Genomic DNA, 13,262 nt, shown 5'->3' on the forward strand with positions numbered 1-13,262 from the left:
ACCACATGCAGTATCAACCCGAGTTAGTGAACACAGCACCAGAAGGGGCAAGAGCACTCTGCTCCAAGGTCCCAGCTGACAGGTGAGTGCTCTGGGCTGTCCTCCCCCTGCAGAACAGTTCGTAAGAGAGGTAGGCAGCAGTGGAACAGCCGCCTTCCTATTGAATCCTCTCCTTTGTTAATGATGAGCTGTAAGGTAGCAATCACAATGGCTCAAAGGGAGCCAGCTCACCATGTTCTCTGCTGCTCACTCGCTGCTCCTCCGAGACGAACAAAACGAGCAGCAGGAATTTTCTTACCTCCCTTCAGGAGGAAGGTCACTGCACCAGGTTTTGGTCTGGTTTTGTGACTCATTAGCTGATCAAACAGGGATTTGACCCCCCTCTTTAAGCCTGTGTACTCCATCCCGCAGTGACTAATGACAGCTCAAGGACTACATGAGTGTACCGGAAAGGTGTGTTCTTCTCAGCTGGGCTGTGCTAGGCAGAGGCACTGGAGATAGGGCTGACACCTTTAAAGGAAAGCTGGGCCATGATGTGCTGCTGCCATGCCCTCGCCAGACACTGTCCTTCTGGACAGCAACTCAAATCGGCTTCCTCTGGCTGGGTGAGAGCTGGTCTTTGCCAGTCTCTCCAGGAGAGCTAAGAAGTGGGAGCCTCCTTCAGTGGCCCAGCAAAGCAGCACCCACAGGGCCCTGCAGATAAATGGCATGTGTCCCGCCATCCTGTAGATCTTTGGACAAAACACCCGCCTCCCAGGGCACAGTCTGCAAGGAGTGGCTGAAAACTAAACACACCACCACCTCACAGAGCAGAGGTTGCGGCTTACGCAGCCCAAGGAGACAGACAGACTGTGTGCAGTGCCCTGATCAGTATGCATTCCTGTCCTGTCTGCCTGAGCCACAGGGGACTGGTCTGGCTCATTAGCACAAGCTGTAGAGATTCACCCAGTCTGTTTGAAGGTCCCTGGTTCCAACCCAGCACCAGTCAAAGGGCAGCCCTCACAGAGCACCCAACCAAAATGACCAACTGCCCTTGTGTGATCACTGCCCATACTGATGGGAGCACTTGGACCTCTTTGGAGGGTCTCCTATCTGGAGGCTGCTTCACAGGCTGATTAACATGGTGGTTGCTCACCTTGGCATGGTAGGAGATGGTGTTCTTAGCCACAGCACACTGCTTCTCTACCAGGAAGCAGAACCGTCTCCTCTCCTCTGTAAGCGCTGTCTTATAGCCATCAGAGACATGGTTTTCTAGCTCACCTTGTTTGTTGCTGATAGCATCAATGTACTAGGGAAAGAAGACAAGTGAACAGGTTATTAGAAGAGGCATGTGGTTAATCTCTGCACACCCAGCACTGTGTGATTACCTGCACTTCAATGGATGTTTGAAAAATGTCACCTGCAAACCCATAACAAGACAAGTTCTTTTGGGTACGAATTCTGTGCATTGGATATTTGCTCCAAGTAATAAATGCAGCATCAGCCTGTATGTCTCTTCACTCCTCCCACTAGAAAGAACGTTATTGAAATACTCCACACAACTCTTACAGTTTTATTTGATTTAAAATTTGCCTGCAAGCACAGAACTTATATGCACACACACGTGGGGTGTTTGTGTGCACATCCACGTGTGTGCATGCACGCATCTCTCCCAACCATCCTTTACTCATCCGAACTCCCCCACATAAAGCTACTGACTCAGAATGTGGGCTTCGAAAGTCATGTGGGTGGCTGAGGGGAGGGCAGAGCAGAACTGCCTTGCAGCTGCCCTCTCAAATACCCACACCTGGGTAGAGCTAATGCTCAGACTGTGTACACTGCCTCTGCTGCTTAAACCGTGCTGGTTTAATGCCGATAGGAATCATGACACTTCCATTTGCAACAGCATCCGAGAGCATTCTCCTTCCAGGCAAACCATAGGGAATATTGTTCTCACTCCCCCTCCAACCCAGAATAATCAACACAAGATGCTACAGAAGAGACACCAGGGGAGAGGCTGGTGAGCAAGACAAGAACTGTTCCCTTCACCTTATGCCTCACCTGCCCCCCCCCCCATATCCCTCATGTGCTCACCCATGCCACAGCCCCAGAGGCAGGAATGTGGCACCCTCTTTCTCTGGGGCCATATCTAGAAAATGCATTAAAAACTAAATTAAACCCATGAGCACAGAATCATTTTTGGCCACCTCTTTCTCCAGCAATGTCCAACTGCAGACCCTCCATAATCTGTCCTGAACAGCTCCCATAACACGTGCTGCCTGGCTAGCCGATCTGTCACTGTCAGACTAGTAGCAAGAGTTCACCGAACTCTATACTGCCCAGTACCTCAAAAGTTCAGCAATGTGGCACCTGAGTCAGTAGGCCTTGCACAGGATTCCCTATGGAAAGGCAGATGCCAAAACTCACCCCTCTATTTGCATTTGCATCGAACACACACACAAACCTTCATCAAGTCGCCAGACTATTCTGCAATCGTTCCATTTTGCTTGCACTACTTAACCCTCAGGTACATAGCTTCCACAAGTGAACTGCTCGCAAGCAACACAAAAATCAGTCATGCCCACCCTGGCCCAGCACCATGTGTAGCGCTGTCACCTGTTCCTCTTTAACTGGGTGAGTTTTGTGCTGGGGGAAGAAGCCACCAAGACAATAGCAACTGAGTTCTCCACCTGCCCAAAACATCCATCAGCTCAGCAAGGGCAACAAACTTCCTGATCAAAACAAGCGGGATGACCTCTGGGACCCAAGAAGAGTTGCTTAAGCCATGCCCACGGATGGATTCCATCCCCAGTGAGCCCAGCATGGGCGCCTCTTAGTAAGAATTGTTATGGAGGATTCTGAGATGCCTCAAAGTCAGTTACCAGCTGGGCTCAGGCCACAAGTTCTCTTTCCACAGGACCCCAAGCAGTGTGACCATCTGTCAATTCGGGCTGAATTCAAACAAGCCAGACTGGAGCGGTTCTGAATTCCTTCATCAATTCCCTGAGCCTTCTCCTCAGCTGCTACAGACACATTTATGAACCTGCTATTTGCTTCTCAGATTGTTTGTGCCAATGCCCTGTTTCAGGATTCCTTTGCCCTACAGAATGCTTCTGCACACTTCTTTGTAGGGCTGATGCTGTCACTTGCATTGCACATCTATGCATCCCCAGCCTCGGATCTTTCAAATCACATCCAAGAGAAACACTTCTCCCCCTCTGAAGAGCATTCGTAGCTTTAGAGAGAAGTGCCGGAAGTAATATCCTTTCTGGGGCCTGCTGCTGCTGCTGAAAGAGAAGCTTTTGAGCTTTGCACAGAGTGCTTCTTCAGGTCTGGAAAAGGTACTCAGGCCTGGTCTACACTTAGGAAAATCCACACCCCTGAGTAACAGTTAAACCGACCTAATCCCCGGTGTAGACAGTGCTAGGGCGATGGGACAATTCCCCCATCCATCTAGCTCGGGGAGATGGATATTTATGCCAATGAGAGAACCAATCCCATCAATACAGGTAACAGGGCAGCTGCGCCACTGAAGCACTAAGTGTACACAAGCCATCAGGGTGTCCCAGCTAAATCCAAGAGGGGACAGATTGGTTAGCGTACGTAGTTAACACATTGCAAGGGACTAGTCGAGGTGAAGTGGCCAGTGAACACCCAGACCTGAAGAAGAGCTCTGGGTAAGTTTCAAAGCTGGTTTCTCCCCCCAGCCGAAGTGATATCTTCCCCACTTAGTCTCTCCACTATGCTGGGACTGACATGGCTGTAACACTGCATACTTGTAACTTTGAGCGACATAAAAACGGCCATACTGGGTTAGACCAAAGGTCCATCTAGCCCAGTATCCTGTCCTGTGACAGTGGCCAGTGCCAGGTGCCCCAGAGAGAATGAACACAACAGGGAATCAAGTGATCCATTCCCAGCTCCTGGTGAACAGAGACTAGAGACACCATCCCTGCCCATCCTGGCTAATAGCCATTGATGGACCTGTCCTCCCTGAACTGGGATGGTTCTTTTTTGAACCCTGTTATACTCTTGACCTTCCCAATATCTTCTGGCAAGGAGTTCCACGGCTTAACTGCGTTGTGTGAAAAAAAAACACTGTTTTAAACCTGCTGTCTATTAATTTCATTTGGTGACCCCTAGTTCTTGTGTTATGAGAAGGAGTAAACAACAACACTTCCTAATTTACTTTCTCCAGATCCATCATGATTTTATAGTCCTCAGTCATATCCTCCCTCAGTCATCTCTTTTCCAAACTGAAGTCCCTGTTTTATTAATCTCTACTCATACGGAAGTCGTTCATGCCCCTCATTTTTATGCAATAAATGCTCCACATAAAAGGGAGGGTTCAATACTAAACTAAATATGCTCCATTTCCACCTTCCCTGCAAGGCCATCTCAGACTTGTCATGACCAGCTTTACAGTCTAGCCCAAATTAAATGAGGTTTGTGGACTAACTAAGATTCCCTGGAAGAGAACCAAACAGGGAATTTTTCCAACCCTCTCCCCCCTTCCATTTGCTGTCTCTCACTGAATACGGAGCCACTCACAGCAGTTGTCTCTTCAGAGCACTTTGGTATCAGCTATCAGAACAAAAACACAAGGGAAATAAACACAGACAGCAAGATTAAGTGACTCGCCCAAAGCCACAGAGCAAGCCCATGTCAGAGCTGGCATTAGCATTAGGAAATCCTAGCTCCTAGTCCTGTGTTCTGATCATGCCTCCTCCTCAAGACCAAACCCTTGGGGAATCCATGCTTTTTGCACCAGGAGAGTCTTCTGGCTAGTTTGCTCCTGGATCTCCCCCACGGGCACAAAGCAGACAGCAGTGAAAAGGAAGAAAAAACCCTGTTCTGCACCCAGAAACTGCATTTTTTTAAACAACCAACTTCAAAAACGATTCCCAATCTTCCCCACTACTCCACACCAGCCTGTGTATTCTGAAACTGACATAACAGTGCTCTATGTACACTATGAAACAAGTGCACTCCATGTGCGTGCAGAATGCAGCAGGTAGGCTCCAACTCATGGCAAAGGCTGTCAGCATCATGAGTGGGTAAAGGGTGGGTGTTGGGAGGGGAAAAAAGGAAGCATCTTACCATTGTATTGGCTTAGTGCAGGTGGTGTTTCATGGAGCATGCCAGAAGATCAAACACCCACTGCTATTTGTTCTCCCCATGAATGGGCCCAGAGGGCAACCTCCAAGACACAATCTCAATTGTGAATGACTGCCGTGCTTCACAAACCCTGGAGGGGCTGCCTGGGCATCAGAGGAGGAATTTAGGGAGAGAAGAGTTACAGAAACCCTCTGTAATAGAGTAATGTCCTGCTACCTCTTAAAAACCCACAAACTACTGACAGACAACTCAGGAAAGTGTTTCTGGGTTTCTAGGTTGAGAGAGCCCCTTCAAATAACTTTCCCCTCACTCGGGTATAGGCATCAGCTAAAATATGCACCAGGAACAAAGATGACCTAATTAGCAATGTCAGCACTTCATCGCTGCACCAAGGGAACCAAGAATATTAGATGGGAGAGGAATTCTGTTTTAAAATAGCTGTCACTTAAGGCTTGGAGTCATGGAGACCAGAACTGTGTTGAAGGAAACTGCAGCTTTGCTAGGGTGACCAGATGTCCTGATTTTATAGGGACAGTCAGAATATTTGGGGTTGTGTCTTATATAGGGGCCTATTATCCCCTAACCCCCATCCCGATTTTTCATACTTGCTGTCTGGTCACCCTGAGCTTTACTCCCAGGGTGAGGAAGGGAAGGGAAGGGAAGTGAGGAAGAGTAAAACCTTGCACTTCAAAAAACTGGATAGGTCTCACAAGACACAGAATTATCCCTGGAAATTGGTGACTAATCCCAATTAGCCTAGCAGCTCTCTCCACTTAGAGCTCCACAAACTGCCTCCATTGTTCTCCAGGTGGGGGAGGGAGGCACTCACAGCCAAGCCAGCAAGGTGAAAGCCATCATCTATGCAGAGAGCACAGAAGGCTGCCTAAAAAGGAGGCACTGCCCAGTGAATCATTCCCAGAACAGCAGCCATTCTTCCAGCCTACAGCTTTAACTCTTGGGCTGCTGGAATCTGTTACAAGACAACACCTGTAAGAGATTCTGCTAGAAACACAGCTCAGTAACACAAGCAAGGTCTGTTTAGCAAATCAAGAGACGTATGCTCAGTAGAGCTTACTGAATATTTATTATAACAACTAACTTGTATAGTGCTTTGCGTTGACGGACCAGGTTTTCCCCTCCCTGTAAGCAGCTCATAACTAGGAGGAATAAGGACAAATATATCCTGGGGGGAGATTATGCAACAGAGGAAGAAGGAAAAAACAGCCATACAGGATGGAAGCAACCATCACCACTAACACAAGACAACCGGAGATTGCAAAGCACTTTCAGATTTTAGACCAATAAACTCATCCCAGATGCTGGCACAAGTTAACAAACTAAGGCTAGAGGAATATAAAAAAAATACTAGAATGTTAAGGATCAAAAAAATCCTTGAGACAAACACTAATTTCCAAGCAGAGAGTGATCAATTTAGAGAGTCAGTGCAGGCAAAATAGCAGATGTCATATTTGGATTTCACTAAAGCATTCAATCATGTATTGTTACTGAATAAATTAATTCAAATGGTGTTGGATAGAAACAATTCTGTGAAAAACTAGCTAAGAGTGAAAACCAAGGGCAACGCTAATCAGCAATGTATTGATTTTGAGTTGTACTGCAGGAATCTGCATCAGGGTCCCTCTGATAAATGACTGAAAGGAGAGAGTGAACCACGTTAATGAAATCTGCCAGAGATGGAAGTTGGGAGGAGCAGCAAACGCCCATGAGGACTAACGGGGACCTGGCAAACAATACAATTTGGCTTGGAAAAAAAAAAAAATCACAAGCTAAGGGCTAGTCTATACCGGCAGCGCTTTAACGTGGCTTGTGTACTCACAGCAGAGCGCTCTAAAAAACCCACCTTCACAAGAGGCATCACTCCCAGCACTGATGCACTGTTTACACTAGTGCTTACAGCACTGAAACATGCTGTGCTCAGGAGGTGTTTTCACACTCAAGTGAGAAAGTTGCAGCACTGTAAATTGCCAGTGTAGACAAGCCCTAATGCATGTAGGGGAAAACCACCAACACTCCTCAGCAGAGGGAAGCCAGTAATACTGCAGGAGACTGCTAGACAGACGGGTTTACAACAGGCTGTGGCAGCAGAAATGGCTAAAGCAATGCTGGGCTACATACACAAGTGCATCCCATCACGAGTAGGGAGGGAAGTCAGTCAGTCAGTCAATCTATAGCTCTGGTGGGAACATGCCCAGAACACTAGTTTTCTGGAAACAGACTCTAAAGACCAACCACGGGAGATCAGAGGGATAGATGAAGGAATTGGAAGGATTCAGAGAGCTAAGAGACTGCCATGATGTGAGAACATGGAAACAGCCTACAAGGTTTTGAAAAGTGTGAGCTCCAAAAGCAGAGGATTTATTTAGGGTGGCACAAGGGGGAATAATTAGAAGTAATGAGATAAAAATTAAGAAATGGAAAAGCAAGGCTGATTATCAGGGAATGCTTCCTGTCAGAGAGACCTATTAGGTTGCAGAGCAGCCTCTCAAAGGGAGTGACGAAATCCACAGTGCTGAGTACATTTAAAACTAGACAGAATGTTTAGGGATCACGACCCTGCAGCAGCCACAGGAAGGACATGGCTTCAGCTCTAGCTTCCAGGAGTTGATCCTAAACTAGCGGAATCATTCAGTGCCCCACGGAACTCAGCCCTTCCCTTTCTGAACAAGGTGTGAGCAAACATTACATGCGTTTCCAGAGCCACCCCAGCCAGGCTTTACCAGTAGCTGCCATCACCAATGCAGATGGAAAGTTCTGGCACAAGATTGTGACATATGGGATGTTAAGTGGCAATTAAGTCAAGACAGAGCCCTGTTGTGCGCTCCCCTCCCCCATGTTATGGCCACAAACGGATTTACACTCCACTCTGCAATGAGGATGAAAGGAAACACGAGATGCTATTGTTAAAAACCACTTCATTTCAACAGCTGGCAGGGTGACAGATTTGTGTCTTGCTATCATTACTTAAAACAAGTTTGCTACTCCAAGCCTCATACCATTTATGAATGAGTGAACTACTGTGTGCTTCTTCTGTCATCTTCAGTAACAATTATTCTGAACCCAGGCTTGTGTAAGCTATAGAGAAAGGAGAAGGAAAGGTTTTGCTTTTCCTAGGTTATATTGGACACAAATGATCTCTTAGGGATGTAACAGGAACAACACAGCCACCTGCAGCTGTACTGCCTGAGCTGGGATCTCTCACAAAGGAGAGTTGGGTTAGGTCTCTACTTGAATGGAAGACGAAGCAGAATCCAGGATCTGCAGAAAAGTATTCTGGAAGATTCTGTAGGGGGTGTTCTTCCAATTCAGAATCACAATTAATCACAGAATATCAGGGTTGGAAGGAACCTCAGGGGTCATCTACTCCAACCCCCTGCTCAAAGCAGGACCAATCCCCAACTAAATCATTCCAGCCAGGGCTTTGTCAAGCCTGACCTTAAAAGCCTCTAAGGAAGAAGATTCCATCACCTCCCTAGGTAACCCATTCTAGTGCTTCACCACCCTCCTGGTGAAAAAAGTTTTTCCTAATATTCAACCTAAACCTCCCCCACTGCAACTTGAGACCATTACTCCTTGTTCTGTCATCTGCTACCACTGAGAACAGTCTGGATCCATCCACTTTGGAACCCCCTTTCAGGTAGTTGAAAGCAGCCATCAAATCCCCCCTCATTCTTCTCTTCTGCAGACTAAACAATCCCAGTTCCCTCAGCCTCTCTTCATAAGTCATGGGCTCCAGCCCCCTAATCATTTTTATTGTCCATCACTGGACTCCCTCCAATTTGTCCACATCCTTTCTGTAGTGGGGGAGCCACAGAACTGGACACAGTACTCCAGATGAGGCCTCACCAATGCTGAATAGAGAGGAATGATCATGTCCCTCGATCTGCTGGCAATGCCCCAATACAGCCCAAAATGCCGTTAGCCTTCTTGGCAACAAGGGCACACTGTTGACTCAAATCCAGCTTCTTGTCCACAGTAACCCCTAGGTCTTTTTCTGCAGATCTGCTGCCTAGCCACTCTGTCCCTAGTCTGTAGCAGTGAATGAGATTCTTCCGTCCCAAATGCAGGACTCTGCACTTAAACCTGATGAGGTTCAACAAGGACCTTTTGGCCCAATCCTCTAATTTGTCTAGGTCCCTCTGTATCCTATCCCCACCCTCCAGCATAATCAATACATCAGCTGAGTGACAAGGGGCAACAGGCTACTTACTGGAGTTGCTGCCTTTTCAATGAGACTAGAGAACACTCAGCTAGTCAGTAACACACACACATCTGCATTTGAGGCTCAGTCCTGAAAGTCTTTCTGCACGCTGGCTGCAAGCCACTAAAATGCATGTGTAGTTCCACTGAAGTCAAGACTTCAGAGAAAGGTTTTGGCACTCAATTATACATGCAGACTTCCTGCAAATCTACTAGCATGCTGCTGAGTCCATCATTATTTTAACATATGACATTTTAGGGGGCTTGTATGTTTTGTTTTTAAGAATGATCTGGAGATATTAACATGCCTCTCTCCAAGACACACAAGCAGCTAGCAGACCTCAGGCTGTGAAATGAGCCAAAGATGCTCTAGTAAACAAACCTTCCTCCTGGATTGGAGAATGCCTGCAAGTGGGTTTCCATGAAATGTGGAGTGGGTTCCATTTTCTTTTGCAAAGAAACAATCCCTCTAGACCAGTGGTTCTCAAACTTCTGTACTGGTGACCCCTTTCACCTAGCAAGCCTCTGAGTGCAATCCTCCCCTACCTTTTATAAAATAAGAAAACTTTTGTACATTTAACACTATTATAAATGCTGGAGGCAAAATGGGGTTGGGGAAGGCGGACAGCTTGCGACCTGCCCCCCATGAAAACCTAAACCCCAAGGGGTCCTGACCCCAGTTTCAGAACCCCTACTCTAGAAGGCCATGAGGTTCTGAACATGGACCTATGAATACGCAAACACCTCATTTCATAAACACTGTCCTACCACATTAGCACATTTACATCCATAAGGGGAAATCCACTCAATGCTCCTGGCACAGTACTTCCCTTAGTATTCAGCCCCCAACTCTTTGGGAAGAGACTGGGATAAGCAGTTGCGAGATACACAGCACTGACTCCCTATTCAGGTGGGTCTCTTCCATCTCCATTGCTAAGAAGAGTCATTTTACTCACTAAATTCTGCAACAACATTCAACTTAACTGACAGTTTTTCCCCATATTTGTGCATTTGAGACAGACTGCAAATATTCCAGTATTTGGGGATTATTCCTAAATGTCTTTATTCAAACAGCATTCAAAACTACTATGCTAATGCAAGTTAACCTACAGAGCCATCTGCTTCTTCCTGCCACCCCCTCTGCACTGGGTGCAACCCCCCCATTCTGATTCATGGTGTCGTCGCTTCACTGAAATGCCTCAAACTCCTTTCTTCCACACTTGTCCTCTAGAAGTGATGCCAGAGTGAATCCCTGCACTGAGCTAGCCACGTTCTCTGTGATAATTTCCTCCCTTACCAGGTGACCCCCTAAGTGGCATTTAGGTTGTAAGCGTTTTCAGGCAGGGACCATGAAGCACCCACTGCATCTTGGGAGGCTAGGTAACAGGAACAAAACAAGATTGAGAGGAAGGGGCTTTGCATCAGTAGATCTCAAAGCCCTTCACAATCTTCGTGTATTTATCCTGTGATGCAGGGAGGGCTGTTTTCCCATTGTCCACATGGGAAGAGAGGCAGAGAGGCTAAAGGACTTTGTCCAAGGTCTCACAGAACAGGTGATCTCAGGCAGAGCAGGGAACCGACTTCCAGTCTCCCAAGTCCTAGGCCAGTGCCCCAATAACTCAGCCATCTTCCCTCTCCAAGGAACAGCTCATTTATTTTTACTCAGGAGGTAATGCACACTGACTTATTACCTCCTTGGGTCGCACCATGCCCTGAACCCACGCCCAGTGAGACAACAAGAGGTACTGGTGACATTTCCGATTTGTCAAGCTTGCTTCGCCACCACCACGGCACAATCTTACTAGTCTGTGCTCTGCCCACCTCTTCCTTCACACCTGGCCAGTGCACCGCCACAGCAGCCTCACCACCCCCCTGAGGAGGCCCGTCCCCTTGTTCTGTTCTCTCTCAATGTGCTCAGAGTCAGGTTCCCAGCCCCTCACATCCCCATTTCAGTCCACAAATCTCCTTTTAAACAAACTGTTCATCTGCTGTAAAGGCCCAACAGACCCACCCCAAGGCAAGACACGACTGACATTCTCTCTGCATGAAACACTCTGCAGAGTGAGCAGATACACGTGGTTGGTTACTGCACTAGTTGAAGCATATCCAATGTGAAGTGTGCACAGGCAATTCTAACACACAAAGCTAATAAATCGATAATTGCTAAAAGTCAGGTCTCCTGTTTCATTCCTCCATGATCTAGGGTCTTCTCATTACATTTCCTCTCACAGGACTGTTCTTCAGGGTAAAACCTCGTTTTCTTACTTCTCTGTAAAGTGTCATGCACACATGACATTAAATAAAATGCAGAGAACAGAAACCAGTTGCTCTCTTTGGCTGACTATGTGGGCATTTTGACATCAACTTCTCAGTAGAGAACATCTAGGATTGGTCTGTGTGAGCTAGCAGCATGCGGAGCCATTTTTCTACTGAAGGGCACATTTCAAAGTTATCCCAAACCTGAGCAGAAATGAACTGTAATGGCAGTGTCCAGGAGACTAATTTGGGGCATCTCAGCTCAGAGGGGGAAAGAGTTAAAAAACCTTCAATGCAAGAAGTGTTTATAACAGTGGCTTACAGCTTTGCTAAACTACACTGCAGAGCTCGAAGACCTGCGTTTGCTAAGGCCTGACCTTAGTGGTGAAAGACTAGTGGTCTATGGCTGGAGCAGCTGGGTAACTGACTAAAAAGGAAAGTGGAGCCGGTTCCTCCCCTTACTGTCCCACATTTTAGGAGCAACTCACCAATTAGAAACCTTGAAACAAGTGCAGCAAATACCTTGATTGGTCATGGTTCCTCTAGCACTGAGTCACAGGCTCACTACCAGAAACAGCCTGAGAGTCGGGGCTTCTCGAGGCTCAGATCATCAAGAACTGGGCTGGAAGCTTTAGACCAGGCTCTCCTGAGGTTTCCAGGACCCTTTGCTTCCACTCAGTGCTTCTACCCAATGGCGTGTTCGGCTGCTTCAGGAGCTGGCTATAACTAGGAACTGCAGAGGCAGCTGCAAGAACTCAGAAAAACTTCAGTACAAGAGGTGGGGAGAGAGCGTCAGGTGGGGCTGAAGACTGATATTTATTAAATTTAAACCTCGTCTCCCAGCCCTAAAATTTAAACAGGCCCAGAAGAGGAGAAACGAGTCTGGGCAATGAGAGAAGGCCAGAGCAACAACCCATGAGCAAAATGCTTGGAACCTGCACTAGAGAGATTTTAATTGGGCTACCTTTTTACTCTCCCGCTGGTGACGGTACTCAGCACTTCAGAAAATCTAGCCTGATTCATTTTTAGTGTTTTAAACTTAATGTCAATTATTCAGCACCTCCTCTGAGCTTTGACATAATTCTTTTTATTGGTCTTTATATAAAAGCTGGTGGCCTCATTACAGCAAAGTCCTTATCAGTTAGGATTGTCTGACCTATAACTAAAATTATTTCTCCTTAAGGGAATATCCAAGCGAGGCTTCAATTACAAAACCTTTATGAAAGCCATAAGCTATTTGACCCAACGGCATTTCAAGTGTTCAGAAAGGAGAAGCGTATGCGTATGCACCTGAATGCACTAGATACCTGGCCAGGAGTTCTTCTCCAGTCAAGTATCAGAGTAACTTAACCTCCTCTTTACATAAGGCTGCTGCTAGCCTGTGTCCCTCCCCTCCGGTCCCCCAACACAGAGCGACCAGAACAACCTAAGTACAAATGAAAACCTTGCAACATTAGCAAGTCCCCTCGCTGGAGGAAGTCCGTTGTACTCCTATACTGTTCTTGCCAATGCAATATAAAGAGAATGGGTGAAGTTGCTAAGAAAGGCCAAGTATCACAGTTCCAGGATGAGCTGTACCTTTGACCCCTTAGCCAGTGTCTCTGTGGGCCCCCTTCCAAGAGGCAGGCCCAGCACCTGCACTTATCTCAGAGTGTAAACCTGCCGTTCACCCCACTGTTTAGACTGGGTCT

The 13,262-nt window shown here is 47.0% G+C and overlaps 1 protein-coding gene across 4 annotated transcripts in view; it reads right to left on the bottom strand.

The window, feature by feature from the left end:
• Positions 1–13,262, bottom strand: part of BAIAP2 (BAR/IMD domain containing adaptor protein 2) — a 93,659-nt gene that overhangs the window by 23,204 nt on the left and 57,193 nt on the right. For all 4 annotated transcript variants that reach the window (XM_030533947.1, XM_030533950.1, XM_030533951.1 and 1 more), the window contains one exon: positions 1,136–1,288. In XM_030533947.1, the coding sequence (XP_030389807.1) occupies positions 1,136–1,288 (153 nt within the window). The remainder of the gene's footprint in view (positions 1–1,135; positions 1,289–13,262) is intronic.

Source organism: Gopherus evgoodei, chromosome 15 (assembly GCF_007399415.2).
Source record: "Gopherus evgoodei ecotype Sinaloan lineage chromosome 15, rGopEvg1_v1.p, whole genome shotgun sequence".
Taxonomy (NCBI): Eukaryota; Metazoa; Chordata; order Testudines; family Testudinidae; genus Gopherus; species Gopherus evgoodei.